Consider the following 19089-nt stretch of genomic DNA (forward strand, 5'->3'; position numbering starts at 1 on the left):
TCCATGATTAAATAAAATGAATCAAAACAATCTTAACATATACTGATAGTTAGTATGTACCTTTATTAGAATTGCCATAATACCAGCGAGCATTACAAAACTCTGGAAGACATCGGTCCATATAACAGCTTTTATTCCACCCTGCAAAGAAATTGCATAATTGTATTCAAGTAGCTACATATAAACTATTTAAATAAGTATACATGGAAGACTTTTCGTCTGTTTCATTTATAAATTGATCCTAAGTATACTTGAATGTAGTTTTTTGTTTCCTCTCTGGCGTATTTTTATGTTATGTTATAATTGTTTTACCTTGTCTTTGGAATGTTCTCTTTGATGCTAGTTTTGGTTACTTTCATACGAAAACAGTCGTACTTACTTGCGAGAGATAATAATAAATCAAACTGACAAAAATAATGATACAACCATTCGCCCGACATAATTATCAGCGGGTATTTTAACAACCATTTCAATCACAGAAAGGAAAATCTAGCTATCACTATTATCTCATTTTGAAAAGGGTCTGACACTGCTAAAGGCTATCTGTTGTGCAGCCCCTGAAAATCTGTCAATATCTTGCTCGTATATTTGTTTTAACTTTTTATCAGTATCGAGCACAGACCTTAACATTTTTATAATTTTGTTTGTATTTGCAGTACAGTCGATCGTTAGATTGTCCAATATGCATTAGATTTGCTCAAACCCAGTTGGACATATATATCATTAATTATTCCAAATACCTTTTTACAATACAGTCGGAAACGTTCTTTTAATCAGTAAAACGCTAGCTGGGAATCAGTGCTTGGTGTGTCAAATATTTATTCACCGACAGAAATTGGAGATTCTATGACACTAACACAATTGGTCATTTTTATTTATAAATTGTTTCCTTTTCAATTGATCAAGCTCTCATACGAAATTACACAAAATAAAATTGTTTTCTTTTTTATGGGAATGTAATCAATTTTGATAGATACTGTTGAAATAAACACTGGACGAACAAATGACCCAGATAGAACAAATGTGTGTTTCATTAATAAGAACGGTTGCTGGTTTTTTTTTCACAAACAACAAATGTCTCTTGTCAAAATAATGTATAATGTACATTCAATGGTGAAGCACAGGAATATATTTGCGTTCTTACATTTGTTAAACAAATGATGTGCATAATTATGTTCGTTGTTTTGCTTCATATCATAATGCGCGGCCATTAGATTTGGTCAATATTCACTAAACATGAAGGTACTACAGGTATTCCTGAATGGGTAAGATTCTACTGGCTTGATTGAGTTATAAAATTGAGAACACGCCCGTAAGGAGAGAAGCAATTTAAAACGATATTCTGACATCACGGGTATTCGAGACGCGATCTATGTAATTTGCAATAGGATCGTATATAGTAGGATAAGCGCTGATAATCATAATTGTTTCCTCTATTATTACGCATTTTTTATTAGCATGATTTCGTATGACTGTATGATGTGTATGTTAATTAAGGAATGTATCTCCCTCATGCAAAGCTCTGGTTCCTTTCACGGATTTGGCTATACTTTTTGGACCTTTTTGATTATAGCTCTTCATCTTTTATATAAGCTTTGGATTTCAAATATTTTGGCCACGAGCATCACTGAAGAGACATGTATTGTCGAAATGCGCATCTGGTGCAAGAAAATTGGTACCGTTAATTTTATTACTTCCACTGGGTCGATGCCTCTGCTGGTGGACTATTAGTCCCCGAGGGTATCACCACCCCAGTAGCCAGTACTTCGGTACTGGCATGAATATACGGATTTTTTGTGTTATTAAAATTTACTGTTACAAAATGATAGAAATTATTATAAATTAAGGAATGTATCTCCCTCATGCAAAGCTCTGGTTCCTTTCACGGATTTGGCTATACTTTTTGGACCTTTTTGATTATAGCTCTTCATCTTTTATATAAGCTTTGGATTTCAAATATTTTGGCCACGAGCATCACTGAAGAGACATGTATTGTCGAAATGCGCATCTGGTGCAAGAAAATTGGTACCGTTAATTTTATTAATATCATATCATCCGTCATAACATATGATATACGAACATGATAGCTATATATATATCTATGTTAACTGATGTGATTGCTCGATACTAACCGATTTGTAATAATTAAATACTTATTTATTAAAAGTAATTTGTTAAAATATCATATTATACAATTTAGATATATTATCGGGCTAAAACGGCACTATAAAAACAGAGCAACGTCAAGGTGTGGGAGTAAATATCGTAATATGTTTTAAATAAAGCATCAATTTATTGAATATTCTCAAAGTGTACTTACGTGTAGTGACGATTATCAAATTACTTGTATTTGATAGAAATTATTTACTTCATTGGAGACTTCAAAAATATTCAAGGTATCGCGTGTCATTCTAATCAAGAAGGTCGGAACATGACATTTTTCGTCTACAACTGTTATAATTTATTAGTTTAAGTGTTTTATTTTACATTTTCGTTTGGCAGTCTCTTTTTTGGGGGAAAGAGCTTCATCTAATTGGGATTTTATATCATTAAACTAATAATGGCCCTCAATAATGATGAAACGGAAATACAAATACGAAAAAAAATATACTACTGAAAAAAGTATTGTTGCATCGAAAATTATCAAACAAAATCACACACAAAAACAAAGTTTGCACTTACTTATGAAACGAAACAGTCCATACCTTTTTGGAAATGTAAAACTTTTGGTATAGTTAAAAGTATGACTAAGACCTTCAAAATTTCAAACAATCCAGTCGGAACCCTAGTTGAAATTAAACAAAAGAAATTGAACTCTTTCTTAGAGAAGGTAAAAAAGGTTATGCATCTCGTATAAGTTTGTTTTACTATTTTAATATATATTAAGGATACAGTTTGATTTTAATAATTTTAAAAAATAACAGTAATAAAAAAAATGGGTCAAATGAAATACTTTTCTAATTTATCGTTAAAACAGTGTTGGTGTGTTCGAATAACAAATTTTCACTATAACTGCTACTTGATGACATACTTCTCAACTGGATCTCAAATATGCATAACTTAAAAAAATGAATTTTGTGTGTGTTTTCTAGGTTTATTAGTCTTCAACCTCTGAAAATGTTTAAGTCTGCCCTTCCACGAAATATTTAATTTTTTAACATTCGAAAATTTCACCTGACAACCGGTCAGACACTAGTTTTAAGATTCTAAATGCAGGTAAGTACTAAAAATAATGCTCGATAGATAGAATATAAACTGGTATTTAAGGATCGTAATAGCGTTATTTGGATAATTTTATCGGTTTACAAGAGCTAAATAGGCAGCGCGTCTTCCCTATAATGGTTTCCATTTTTACGATTGTAAAATTTGACTGGCGTAATGGGGATATATTTTGACGGAGTAGAATCCTGACTGAACACAAAACAAGATATCTAATAACAAAACATTATAGAGAAGCATAACTATGGAAATGAAAACTGAACTGAATCCATTGACGAGCTCTTCATAATAGTAGCGCAATAGCACTGAGAGAAATGGCATTGTAGAACAAAACATGATATGTCAAAATAGCAAGTTATAAATAAAAACAAACACACGAATTGAATTAAAACAATGCAGTAAGAAATTCATAATATTTTTTATCGGTCACTTTCTTATAAACTATTGTTGTGATAAATGTAAACAAAAAATATCAAGAAGAACAAGGAAAACAAGACGTTCAAATCATACAATAAGTAGCATTATAATCTGATTAATACACGTCCATTACAGACGCCTGTTGTTACTTTCAGCTTCATTTGTCAGGATAATGATGGTTATTATTAGACAAAACGAAGAAAGACGCACAACATGTATTTACAAAATACTTTATAACAAAAATAATTCACTTAATGAGAACATTGAAATAATTGTTTACAACATTTTAATTTTACTTTTTATCAATTGAAGTGCAAAACAGTGGTTGACGATTCTAAGATATTCAAAACTCACAAGTCTTAGAGAAACTGACAATGCCATGGTAAAAAAATGAAAGACACCAGTATTTCAGTAATTGCGATCGTTACCTTCATTTCGCAAGTGTATATATTATAATAGAATTTAACTTATTAAATAACACATCCATAAAATTTAATGTGTGTTACTTTCAATAGAAGCATACTAGCTTATACATCCATAATATTTTGAAATTTACCAAAGTAGTATACATACATTCATACATGTTTGATTCTTCCCATAGAAGTATATATACATCCTCAAATGTTTGATACATACCATAGAAGTATATATACATCCATATATTTATGATACTCACCATAGAAGTATATATTACAGCAGCTATTGCAACTATGATGATTGAAGCAAACTGAGGGAAACCCATTACTAAAAATGAAACAGAATAGCATCAATCGAGTTCAAATGTAGTACTGCTTCGTTAGGGGCATGTGTATAGGAATAGTGATATTTGCCATGTACAGTAGTTATATACACGCAAAGAAAATGAGGTATCCACCCATGAACAAAAGCAAAATATGCACAGCGCTTGTATTGCTGATTTTCATCTTAAAAATAAAACGAGGCCTTCAACGCGGAACAAAAAATTGTGAAATAAAATCCCTAATTAATTGTCTTGATGACACAGCTGAATTCATCGGCATTTTTGTTAAATAACATAGTCTGTAAGCACTTCGAAAATTTTACGTTAATTTTATATCCTTCATGAAAATTTGGTTAACTATGCAAAGAATTATGCAAAAAACCTAGCAACAACAGATCATTGTGAAGAGTCAATAACTCTGATATATTTGGAGATTTTTAAAATTAAATGTATTGTTCCTATGAGTGTTCAAATTGAACATTGCGAAGCCCTTTCAATTATATATATATATTTTAAAATGATCGACATGTATGAAGAAGTATCTAAGATATGAAGCAATGAAACTTATCTGTTTGTACAAATAAAGGCAGCAGTAGTATACCACTGTTTAAAAGTCGTAAACCGATCACAAAAATGGACATAATGCAAATGTTGAATCAGTGAAAAAAATAAAATATGCCAAGTATTGTAAGGGAGCTAAAATGTTTTGTACTAAAATGGTTCTCATATATTGAGCATGATCAAACAAGTGTAGTTGTAAACTATCAGCATGCAAGGAAAAGCATTTGAGCGCCTGCTCAGATATATAATCAGATATGCCTAACGCTGACATGAGTAGTTATAAAATATCCAAATATTCTGTTCATTGTTGCGTGAATAGGTTCTAGCCACAGGTAAAATTGAAATCTACATTAATTGTAAACAAACCCGCTTCTAATGCAATTGCTGGTCCAAACAGTACAATACCCATATACAAAGCCTACAAACAAATAGTATAGCATTCACTGGTTTTTTCTCGAATAATGTGCGGGTAAAGACATGTCATTTAAACGAAGCATAGTAAAACCAGAATTCTAGTAAGGAAATCCCATAGAAATTTATAACAAAAATTCTTTCGTTGACATGCTGGCAATTTGATAATTGTCTGTTTACAAAGTGTCTTTTTGAATCAAGAAACAGCTAATAAAACCGTTGTTTAAATTGGATTTTCAACTTAACAAACCAATATGTTGCTTAAATGTTGAATACTTAATTAAAATCATTTTTCACTTTGAGATAATAAAAAAAACATGCTTTTTGTTTTGTTATAAATATTGATTCTAACTGTAGTTTAAAGTTTGATTAATTCTTAGTTTCAAGCTTTGCTGTTTTATTTAAAGTTCTATAATACATACAAAAAAAACTGAACTCCGGGAAAAAGGGCACGCTTTGGGTAAACGAAAATGAGAATTTTGGAAATCTTTATTCTAATTTGTACATTTGGTATGAAAATTCAGAAGATCAAGAAATACAAAAATACGCGCAATTATGAATGTTATGGCTTCACAATTACGTTAAACATGTTATCAAAGCATTTATTAAAATGTCGAAGTTAGGCAGTTCCGCACCCATATTTCGACACTTTGTGCTGTCAAGATGCAACAAAATATTTAAAGAAAGCTTTGTTGTAGCTTATAAAATACAAAGTTGTATTTCTGATGCCCACACATTGACTCAATCAAACATACCGGTACACTTAAAAATTGACGTACAGAAGGAAAATCAAGATTTTATTATACAAAATATAAAAAAGGTAAGCACAGTTTGGTGCCATGGTTACTTGACTTTATTATGTGAAATGTGATTTGTGAAATGTAATTTCATTTTTACTTGAGTATTAAAAGGACAAATTTAAGATCATGTATGACAACTTTTAAGTAGCTGTGATACGCCCATTACCCAAGGTTTCCAATTGTTTAATTTTCTGTTCAACGGGCGACAAATTAATTATTTATTTTACGTTAATTTGCTGTCTAATTAATGCTTGTATAATTTTGCAGAATCACGTATCCATCTACAGTCCCACCAGACATTTAATCCCAATCACGAAGTTAAATTATCCTTTACGCGACCATTGTTAACTCTAATATATTTTCGACGAAAATAAGAACCAATCAACACTCATTAATCAATCAATAAAGTTCAATAATTTTCACAGTTTTCAGTAGTATTGCTTTTTATATATATTTGAAAAAAATGCTTTATATATATATATATATTTGTAAATAATTAATTTGAAGTTTAAGAAAAACCTTATTTGATTCTGAGCTCAGAATTTCGAATTTGATGCTTCTTAATGCCCGCGTCACACTGTCCCGATTTTTATATACGATGGACACCCGAATGCGAAAATTGTAAGTTCGTACGAAGTTGGTCCCGATCTCGTTAAAATTCCAAAAAGTGACCGAAGCAAGTACGATGAATAACGAAGTCTATATGATGGTGCCGAAATTATATACGATAGCAAAAGATGGACATACGAAGGTTAACCGAAGACGGGTATTTAAGCTTCATATCTCAGCCGAAGCCTACACGATGGATCACGAAGGCTACACGATGGATTACGAAGGCTACACGATGGATTACGATGATGGCGCGATGACCATACGATGTCTAAAAGACGTCGTGTACAGCTTACGATGCATTTAAATAAACTCATCATAGATACCAGGACTAAATTTTGTATATACGCCAGACGCGGGTTTCGTCTACAAAAGACTCATCAGTGACGCTCGAATCCAAAACAGATAAATGGCCAAATAAAGTTGAAGAGCATTGAGGACCAAAATTCCTAAAAGTTTGGCCAAATCCAGCTAAGGTAATCTATGCCTGAGGTAGAAAAGCCTTAGTATTTCAAAAATTATATGTCGAAGGGATCACGCGTTTTATATTGTTTGATCGATATTGAATATATATTATATTATATTATTAATTCGTATATTTTAACAAATTTGATTCGTTTAGGGATAGTCACATGTTAAACTATATTTTCGAAGGTAGAGAGAAAACGGCGGATAGCAAAACGCATATTGACCTGCAAAAAGCATATTGCACGGTTATTTTTAGAATATCTTAAGGGCATACGATACAGTAAAGATCCCTCGTTGATTTTTTCTTAAATTTTTTTTAGAAGGTCAATTTTAATGTGTACTTTTCAGATATGCAAAGAAAAAAGTACCTTCATGACTTACTTTTTGAGATAATTTGGTTCGAAATTTTCATATTTGGAAGAAAATCCCTGAAATTTCATAAATTATGACTTTTAAAGAAAGTAACAATACTTTTGAACGAAAAGTCATAACTTAACCGGGTTTTTTGTAAAATTTTCCCTTGATCCATGGCATCAACATGTTGAAACAAGTTTAAGGTTAAATCAAATCATCATGTATCGGATTTAGAATGCTATATCCGAAATAAAGAAATTGACCATATTTTTGCGTCTTTTCGAAAGTGCAGAAAAAATTTGATCGTTGATTTTTTCCTGAAATTTTGGCGGAGTGTTCTTGAAACAGTACTTGATTGATTGCAAAAGAAAAAAAATGGGGTCCATGTGCTTGTTTTTTCAATAATAGCCATATACCTTAATTTTTTACGACGTCTGTCAGTATGGCGCTAAATTACGTTAGATTAAGTTTTAATCGCAACAACATGGTGTAATCATTCCCGCCGTACACGAGTTCGCTGTCAAGTATATGCAGGTGTTTTTCAAAGCGTTGATACTTTAATATCATAAAAATTTATAAGATGGTTAATCATAAAATTGAAAAACATTTGTGTTAAACATTTACGAAACGAAATTTGGACAGGAACCTTTTCATGATAAAAAAAAAAGACTATAAAAAAGGATTCTAGCAGATTTTTTAAGTTTCATTAAAATAACATTTGGATGTCATAAATGTGAAATTAAATATTTGCCGCTGGACGTTAAGCAGCTACCAATACTCATAATTAGCTATTGCAGGTTGTTTTGTTCCGAATTGTGTTATTGGTAAAATGTTTTTCAGCATGTTACAGTTTAAGCAACGAATAGTAAGATATACCCCGATTCCTTGCAATTTTTCTTTCTCTACTTTGAGCAGATTCCGCTGGGCCGTGCAGTTTTTACAGTTATTCAGTACCAGACTAAAAAGTTCCACAATTCTTCTTCCGTCTTTCCATGTTATACTGTCAATACTCTCTTCTGTGTCTATCACTATTTCTTCAATTTCGTTATGCAAAATTGTATTTGATTTATTTTTGTTCATCTCAAGTATTTCCTTTAATCTCACTGCTTTTCGGCGGATTTCTCCGTCTTTTAGAAATGGCTACTTTTTAGCAGGTACTTTTTTTAAATTCGCGAAACCGAAATTAATGACGCCAGTGAATAATATGCTGTTATTGTCAAGAAGACAATGTAATATCTATAAAATTCCAACAAACTTAAATGACGATTTTGATACAAATATGGTCAGAAATTAATAATATAACAAATATAGCCTTTGTATGAGGTCAATACAGGATATATCGACCCAAAGAAGTATATCGACCTCGGACTTCGTCCTCAGTCAATATACTTCTTTCAGGTCAATATATCATTGTATCGACCTCATACAAAGGCTATATTTGTATAGTACATTTACTTTCTGGTTTAATCATAAGACGGAAGACTGTGGGTTTGAAGGGTAAAACTTGACTCTGAGTCTCTGCATATAATGCCAGCAGAATCAGGGAGAAGGAGAATATCTTAAGCGCTATTGACATTAAAGTTCAAAGGTCAAGGTCACAGTGGCAGTTGTAATACAAGGCAATATCACCCTTGTAGACACTCTAAAACCAATATGCTTCAAGAGATTTTAACCACATTTGGTATATTGTTCCTCCTTGTAATGATCAGACATTTTTTACGTTCAAGGCCAAAGGTCAAGGTCATGCAGATGGACTTGTTTTTTCTCCTTGAAATAGCATAATACACAGGAAATTGGTTGCTCATTTTTTTACATGCTGGTTCTAAAGACAATATTAAAGGTATTTCCAGTTACTGAATGTTATGTTTGATTTCTAAAAAAAATAGTTTATGTATCAAATATGCATTTTCAATTTACCATTGTCTGCATGTGTCAAATACATATATAGTGTCCATATTTGTCCCCAATATGTTACATACGAGGGGATACCACGCTCGGCATTGCCATGTTTGAACTGTATAATGTGTGCACTAGTCTGAATAATCACCCATAATTATGCCCATGTTTACTGATCTATCTTAAAGGTAAGGTAATGGGTTCGTTGGTCCCTTTTATTCAAAAAGAGCTCTTTCCAGGAGAATATCATAATAATATAGACAAAAGGAAAGATGTGGGGAAAGCAACAAATGCGGCAAAATATGACATATAGAAAACAAAATGGTTATGGAGTAGACATTCGTGTGACAACAACTCAGACGATACATAAAAAATCAGAATAATGAAGAAAAAGTTGGTTTCCCTTTATACGTGTACCTGCAGTGTTGATGTACGAGGTGCGTTTATGATTTTCATTATGTTACTTGATATGAAAAATTGACAAAAAATAATATTTTACTTGTAAAAGTAAATCCTGAGCCTGTAATAGCTGCTCTTCTTGTTCCATTTGAATTAATAGAAAAAACGCTGTCGCCTTTCTTGTTCTCATAGAATCATATGATATGAGCTCCATGTTTTGTAAACGTCTTTCTTAACTGTCGTATTAGACAGACCAGTGCATATCGCGCATGGCACTTTAAATGTATTTTAGCGCGAAAATTAACTTAATTACATTTAGCTGGATTTATTGCCGTCGTAGTTCCATCTTGTCGCCTTCGTACTTTTATTCGATGCCAACACGACGGGATTACGAGGTCTTCACGAAGTCGTGTTGCCATCGTAAGACCTTCGTAGCTTCGTGATTCATTCGTGTAGACATCGTCATGTCAAAACTGCCCGATGGAAACGATGGAAACACGAATGCAATACGATGTTCAAAGATGCATTCCCGGTGACATTACGATGGTGAGGATGGTGATACGAACTCAATACGAACCCTCAACATCGGACGCACCTTCGGGGATTTTTTAACATGTTAAAAAATTTAGAACCCTTCCCGAAGTTGTCCCCGAAGGCTAGAAAAAGTGGCCGATGGTTAAAGATGGTTAAAGATGGCACTACGAATAGCCCCATCTGGATACGATCAGTCCCGATTTTGAAAATTTCCATAATCGTGTTGCAATCGGCGTAAAAATCGGGACAGTGTGACGCGGGCATAATCATTTTACCTTACTGGTATCAGTTTGATGTCTACAAATAGAAGATTGTATAAAAATTTCCTCGCTAATGTTTACAAACAGTGAACTGTATAACTTACATAATTCAGCATTCCAAGAATTGTTCCAAGCATTCGCACAGCATGGGAATTAAATCGTAACTCCAGGTACTACAATCATACAAAATTAAATATAAGTTAGTATATAAATAAACTCATCATACATTTATAATTACATTTAATACGATAAAGAACTAACAAACACTTTACTAGTTCCTGAAACACGGTGAATCAAAGAATTTGATTTAGTGATTTATTCGAAGTTATCATAGAATAAGGTACATCCTATATACATGTAATCATGAACCATCTTTGAGGAGTTGGTTCATGTCCTTTGGTCTCTGGTTGATAGTTTAACTTGTTGTCTCTTAACACAATCATAACACATCTTCCTTTAGACACCAAAACATAGCTTATTGCTTATAAAATTGTTGTGCTGTTTTATATGTATATGTAGGCTTTGTGATATGTCCGAGACTTAATGTAACATATTGACCAGAAGAAATTATAAAGATCTATACCAAGAGTTCTAATCAACATATACCTTACCTCATAAGCACTAGTTATCTTCAAGGGATGTATCAACGGTACCATTATTTTAATTGCGAGCAGATTAGCAACAAACCATCCAAAATTGCCCATAATATTCTGAATCCCAAACACGTATGTTTCTGCAGGAACTCCAAGCATCATGATTGATGATTCAAATGACACTAACAATGAAATAGCGACCGGTATGATTGCCATCTTACGGTTTCCAAGATGAAACTCGGATGTCGTTTTTTGTTTCCCACCGGCAAATGCATGGTAGAGGCCAATTCCGACTGAAAGCACGATGGTAATGGCGAAAATAATATAGTCTGCCAAGTAAAACGATCGGGATGCCATATTTTTGTTGTTCAGTGATCAAATCTTTTCCTATGTTATCAACATACGTACTCTTATATTTCGTAGAAAGGTAATTCCTGAAATAGATAAAGAAATTCATAGAAAGGTAATATAAACAAAAAGCTGCCCTTTGGCTTAATTTTATTGTAAATTATTTTGTCCTTTGAATTGACGAATATAGAATTTGCAAGTGTTTCTTTTTCTTCGTCTCATCAAATGAATTTGTCTTTATCATTACATGATATCGGAAACATGATAAAAATGAAATACATAAATTATTGTAAATGCCATAATTTAATCCTTTTAATTAAAAGAAAGAAGCATCTGTGCTATCTCAGCTTGGAAAGTAATACGCGATAGTGAAATGAACTAATCTGTGTTACAAGACTACCACGGATATGTTCCATAATTTTGTAGTTTTCATTATACTGACAGCGCTATCTATTCTTAGAACTCGGTTTAGAACAGTCGATTGTTTATGGAAACAGAACTGTATTATATTTCACATATATTGTTAATTTTTTGTTTCAAAACTAGTTAAGACCTAGAGATGTGAAATAATATTAGCATTATTCGTCCAATACTAAAAAACTAACATGTCACATACATGTAATAAAAAATACGCCTTACATTACCGGGATATTGCTTTGGCCCAAGGTTTTTATAACCTGTATTGTAACATATTAAACACGAGGCTATCTCAGTGGTTTAAAGATTATTTCTCTACTTGATGATCAAAATGACTTCAATAAGGGAAGGAGTTCAATAGCTCAAATATCTTCCATTACAAGTTAAGTACATGTTCGTAAAGAAACTACGAAGATTAGACTTTTGCGCATACTGATTTCAAGAAGGCGTATGATACGACTAACAGGACACTCACATCACTGGGTAGATGTAAAAATGTGTATGGCTATTAATTTCCTTTATAAAAAGGTTTTATAATAGTTTTGACACTCATTTGTTTACTTTAAACTTTGGTTTACAACAGGGTTGCCCACTTTTTCTTCTGTTATTGATATTTTCATAAATGAATTAGCTATGTATAATAATACTTCATTCCAAAAGCAATACAGCTTATAGGATACATACACATAATTGTTACTTAAATAATTTACTTAAAATCTTTTGGTTTTGGTGCTGATATTGGATAAGAAAGTGTATACATTTTGTTGTATGCTGATGACATTGTAGTGTTAGAAAATACTAACAAAGAGTTACAAAACCTATTTGAAGAGTTATATCATTGGTGTTAAGGCAATAAAACTACTATCAATAAATTTGAGTCGATTTAAGACCGGCCTTATTTTATTAATTTAATTGTGAGGATAAACATTTTGCTATCAGAAGTTTTGAATAAAATGCTTGACTTAATTATTGGTGCATAACCTGTTGCGCAGTCAGCAAACTGAACGTTGTGTATCGTTATAGCTAAGTGTAAAGCTACTGGTAGCATTTCATAATATAATGTCTATAAAAACTCATTGATTCACTTGTTAGTCAGATTGTTGAATAGATTCAGATTCAATATTTTATTTGATTCTCACCACTTGTAAGACATATAATACAATCATCATAATATATACATTGAATAAAACAATAATTTTATAAATTAAAATACAAGTGCCATTCTATAAAGAATTACGAGAGACTATAGAAATCAATATAAACTATAACTATATATTTGGCAACCACATCAAAAAAATCAGTATTTTTATAAAAAGATATATAAACTTATAATCATCAGATAAAATATTAAAATCACCATTACTTCTTTTAACTTCATAAAATAAACTTTCACGTAAATCTGCATATAAAGGACAATCTAAAATAACATGTTTCTCATCTTCAATTTATCATTGCACACAAAGCAAACTCTTTCATTTACAGTTTTATTTTCATAGCGACCTGTTTCTATTCGCAAGGGGGCAACGCCATACCTACATTTAGATGAATACATGTATGTAGTCGCAATTTTGGGCTGAAAGGAATTTTAGATGATTTAGATGAGAGATTGCAGACGCCATGAATATATTAATCAATGAAGATGCCGAATTTATTAACAGGAAATTATTGAAAACGTCTGATGAGGTTAGTCTAAAACATAAAATTGCCAACAAAAATGGACACTCATGATTAAAAACAGTTCACTGAACTTGAATTGGTTGACTTTAGCAATACCATCACTTATATTAATAAAAATATGTTTGTTGATACTGTCAGTTTAAAATGTTTGATAAATATATTGATGAATCAGCGGCGTAGCTAGGTCATTTGTACGTGTACGCCCGAACCTCGGTGAGGGGTTCTGATAGTTCCAAGTGGGTCCATTCCATAGCATCTGCTGGAAGTTGGTTCGAATTGAGGGGGGAGTGAGTTATCGAGAAGGAGGTACCATTGTTATCATTAAAATTAAAAAAAAAAAAAAAAGCAATAGCAACATTCTTAAGAATCTAAAAACTTTTTTATATTTGATTTATTCATTGTGTTAATTTGGAATCTAATGGTCATTGGTTTAAGAGAAAATGACCAAAGCAGTTACTTTAAGGGGGCCCCTCCTTTAAAATATTTTCATTCTCAATTTTATCAAATTAAAGTTATTTAGAAGTAAAGCACCTTCTCGTGTGACAAAAACAAATCTTTCGATATTTTTCTTTAACTTGCCAAGTTTCATTACAATCTAATTAATAAATAAATTTACCATGTAACAAAATATTCTAGACGGTCTGTGAATTGCGGAATAATAATGTTTAATGCCATATCAACAAATGAAACATGTTTGTGACAATCTAAAACAAAAAAAACCAACATACACTCATACATAAGTTTGCCTGTAAATACAATACTGAAAAATGAATAAAAAAAATACTTTCAAAATTTTGCTTTAAACAATAATCATTAAAAAGCTTCTGTCCATACTTCCATAAAATTCAATGAAGATTTGACAAAGTAATTGATGTGGTACAAACAAACCCCACACTGTATCCACTTCGGAAGGGTTGACAAAATATTGATATTTTTTTTTTACCCCAAACTGAAACTTATTATTGACGTAGCATACGCTTAGAATAGGTATGTCTCGCTTTTGCGATACGAATATCACAGGCTCGGAAAAAAATGCAAACCACATATCGAATGTCAGAAGATAATAAATTGCTTAAAAGCAAAGTGATTATAATTCACATATTTCTGGCTTTCACAGAAAATTAACAAATATATAATTTAATACCATTTGGTTTAAAAGGGGAAGTTTCACTACATTTAGTCGAACTTACAAGCCATTGAAGAAAGAATTGCATGTATGATGCGCTTTTACCAGTTTTTTTTATTTTGTTTAGATTACAATATATATTTTTTTTCAAAGTTAAAGTGTACGCCGGTTCGTTTTGACGTAAACGTAGCTACACGCCTGTGAATGGAAAAGCATGGCTAATTCATCCTCCTCCAGACGGGACAATTGACTAAACAAGGTGAGAACGTATACTATATTTAAGCAGGATTATGTTGTTGTAAACTACAGTACTCTGTAAACTGTCATTTGGTGAAAAAAGTGTCTTTTCGAATTAAGATGTGGGGTCTACTACTAGACTGGGAGGTATGAAAATTTGCCATTTGAAGAGTTGAAGAGAAATGTTGAATTGATTTATTTCTGTTGAAGATGATTATCATGTAAGTGTTTAGTAATATTGTTCTGTTTCTAATGAACTTAGACTAATTATTTTTACTTAATCTCTTAAAATTGATGAAACTAGAACGTCAGAAAATAGAATTTTATTTTTTAATCAAGATATTATTAGAATATGTCCGATACCTGTAATTTTATTCTGAAAAGGCGTTGAGAAGTTTTATATTGTAAATAATAAATAAATAAATATGCTGTATATCTTCTCCATTCATGTTTGGTATTTATTGATGTACATTATATACCTGTTGTTTTAGTTGTTATCGTCTCTCATAAATCGGTATAGATTGATTTAAGTAAAAAACAATGTGTTTTTTGGTAATTTTTTTCATAAGGTGAGACGTAAATAAAAGTCAGAATTACATTGTATATAAACACACAGCGTTAAAGAGCACTCTCTTTTATGTATTAAAAAAAGAATCACATGCACACACACACAAAGCTGAAAGCGTGATAGAGCTCTCTTATGCTAAAAAACAAAATTGAGAGCATGGTAGTGTATTTGTACTGTCAACATAAACAATTACTTCTTTCTTCTTCAGCTAATCAAAATCAGACATGAAAACGTTATCCTAAATACTATCCTAATATATGAACTTTCAGTTTATTAATCAATGTTAATGTATATAATGTATTCTATTAAGTGTCTTAAGTTCATTTAATGCCACTACTTTTATTTCCATACAACTGATTACTGAATAAATTAGATGAATGTATTCTAAGTCACACGAATACTGCTTGACGATTGCTTCTATTTACTCATCTATGTAATAGAAGATTGCTATCTCATTGATAACGACTTCTGTAAACATTTCAAAATATTGAGTTTGATGTATATTATCACCCCTTTAATCTGACACGCTTGCTTCTTTATAACATCATCGTTTATATTTCAGTGATGAATTAATACTGAATATACACCATTAAAAATAAATAGTTTCCTCTTATAGAAAAACGGTAAATTCTTGAAAAAGTTATGCAAGATTCAAGATTCAATTATTATGCATTTGGAACAGCATTCGAAACATAATTTTAAAATTTAAATCTGATTAATAAAATGGTGTTTATTCAAAGCTAAATACAGAAGAAATACCTTATTCCAATTAACCTCTCTTCTTTTGAGAGCCTTGAATATAACGAAGGCATAAACATTTTTTTTGGTGTTTTCAATATTAAAATTTTGTTAAGGGTTACCAGTTTGGATTTTCAATAAAACTGTATAAGTTCTATTTATGCCGGTTTTGTTTTCAGTCAGCTATTAAAATATTCGTCGCATTAATCCACCCTCATGCAGGTTTTTGAAATTAGAACACTGAGTAAATGATACATCATTGAAAACCAAGAATGCTTATTTTGCAAGCATAGGAAACTTTAAAGATTTACAGCAAAAAAGGAACGCTGGCATAAAAATAATTTACAATGTTATATATTGCAATGCCCGCAACAAAATTACGTAGGAAAGAAATTAACGAACATCAAAAAGATGGTATTACGACTACATAAATACAATATTGTTTAAGAAAATTTATTCTGACTTTTCACTAAAAAGTGTATCTTTTTTGTCAAATGAAATCAAGTTAAAATAACAACAATACACATACCTTCAACTAGATTTGTTCATTGGACATCAGATCACAGGTTTGGTCTCTTGGACATGCATGCGAGTCTGGTACATGTGTGTAAGTCTAGTACGTATATGCAAAGTCTACATTACAGAATAACACTGAATAAATTAAGTTAACGTAATAAATTATCAAATTGATATATTCAAACTCATTCACAGTTCGTAATGAACATCACTATTACTTTGCTGATTATAATTCACTGATGACCCAAGTTTCAAGGTTATTTGACGTTCTAAATTAAATATATTCGTTGGTATATTCTTGCAATATGAATGGATTTTAGGGCAATTCATTAACAATTATAGTATAGGTGTTCTGATTGCAACTACCAACTGAAAGTATTTCTGAAACGGGGACCCAGTTTAAGTATTACACACTTTTGGAATTACTTACTTTAGAACTGAAACCGTGACCCTTTGAATTAGACTTAAATTACACATCTAACTATGATACTTGCACTTGCAACGAACTGATACGCAGGGCTAGAACATCGGAAGTCTTTTCTTTTCATGCTATACACTGAGTTTTGCAGTATTTTTTTTAAATTTGATTTAACGATATATATATATAAAAGTATATAAAGAGGATTTTTTTTTATAATTCCAATCATTTTGATAATGGTTATACTTTCATTTGTTTTTTATACGATAATTTGATGTTTTCGGTATGTCAAAACAGTCCATAGAAAGATAACATTCCAATATCTAAAGAAATGAGGATGTACATGTTACGTACTACTTTCAATCCTACTCAGATTCGTCAATATGACTAAGGAAACAACCATTTAACTTCAAAAGTGGAAATGTTTTTTTCTTAAAAAAAATATATTCTGATCCCCAATTTGATGCAAAAAATAAATTGGCCAAGCAGGTGACAAAAATAAAATATTCTGAATCCTGATTTCCCCCATACCATATAGTGTTTAATATTATACAAAATAATTTGGTTGACAGCGTTGAAAAAAATCAAATAAATAAATTCTCACAAAGCGCGAGAAAAAAAATCTGACTCAGACAAAAAAAAACATATCCTCCCCCCTATCTGAAGTTAAACGGTTGTTCCCTCGGTTATTTTAAAATATACTGTTACATCTAAAAAAATCAAATCAAACGACTGTGGTAAACAAAGATATATAAGGCCGAATCCGACACATTCAAAAAAGGAAATTTTGTTTCAGCTAGTTCATAATAATTCTTGACAATAAGATGGGATAGTAGTTTATAACGGTACTAGTTTAAATAATTGACCTATTTCATATTATAATTCAGAGATGCACTCTCAGTTTACTGCAAAAAGTACCATAGATAAAGGCAACAGTAGTATACCGCTGTTCAAAACTCATAAATCCATGGACAAAAAACAAAATCGGGATAACAAACTAAAACCGAGGGAAACGCATTAAATATAAGAGGAGAACAACGACACAACACTAAAATGTAACACACACAGAAACGGACCAAGCATCAGACAAAATCCCACGAGAATAACAAATATAATATCAAAACCAAATACATGAATTTGGGATAGACAAGTACCGTGACACGTAGGTATGTCCAATGAAGATATAGGAATAACTCATTATGACGGACACTTGGGCTAAAGTAACAAAAAGACAAAAATAATATCAACTTTGGAACATCTGGACATAAAAACTACATACTGAGACTGATAAACTTTAAAGCCCACGTAAAAATATTTTATTTTAAGAAACAAATATCCAGTGTAAATAATAACTAATAATCATAGAGGTATTTTCAACATTTCTGACAGAAGAACAACACATTTCTTCCTTGAGAAAGGTGACATATAAATAAAGATATCAGTAAACAGCAGATGCAGGTAGCCGACTATGTACAGGCACTTGGGGTTAATAATTACCAAAAGTACCGATTTCACAAAACATCGTAAGTCTAAGATTACGTCAGCTTTGATCGTAAACTTAAGAGTGCCTCTACCCACACTTAAGTGTCTAAGAAATACTTACGACCACTCTTACGATTATCTTAAGTATTTATAAAAGGATTGCAGCGTTGCCAATTTTTTTCTTTATATGCCACTTACCTAGAGAAAGCATATGTAACGACCCCACAAGATATGTATACAGATGCCGAGATAATAAACCGCTACCGTTTTCCAATTCAAGGGCCAACGCATACACATATTAG

General features: G+C 31.6%; 1 protein-coding gene across 1 annotated transcript in view; it reads right to left on the bottom strand.

The window, feature by feature from the left end:
* The window catches only part of LOC139517823 (sodium-coupled monocarboxylate transporter 1-like), a 31947-nt gene extending 14922 nt beyond the window's left edge, over positions 1 to 17025 (bottom strand). Inside the window, exons 1-6 of the mRNA XM_071309265.1 lie at positions 16901 to 17025; positions 11279 to 11694; positions 10772 to 10840; positions 5303 to 5354; positions 4313 to 4380; positions 61 to 141 (exon numbers count right to left, since the gene is read on the bottom strand). Of these exons, the coding sequence (XP_071165366.1) occupies positions 61 to 141; positions 4313 to 4380; positions 5303 to 5354; positions 10772 to 10840; positions 11279 to 11617 (609 nt within the window). The 5' untranslated portion in view covers positions 11618 to 11694; positions 16901 to 17025. The remainder of the gene's footprint in view (positions 1 to 60; positions 142 to 4312; positions 4381 to 5302; positions 5355 to 10771; positions 10841 to 11278; positions 11695 to 16900) is intronic.
* Positions 17026 to 19089: the final 2064 nt, after the last annotated feature.

This window comes from Mytilus edulis, chromosome 3 (genome assembly GCF_963676685.1).
Source record: "Mytilus edulis chromosome 3, xbMytEdul2.2, whole genome shotgun sequence".
In the NCBI taxonomy this organism is placed as follows: domain Eukaryota; kingdom Metazoa; phylum Mollusca; class Bivalvia; order Mytilida; family Mytilidae; genus Mytilus; species Mytilus edulis.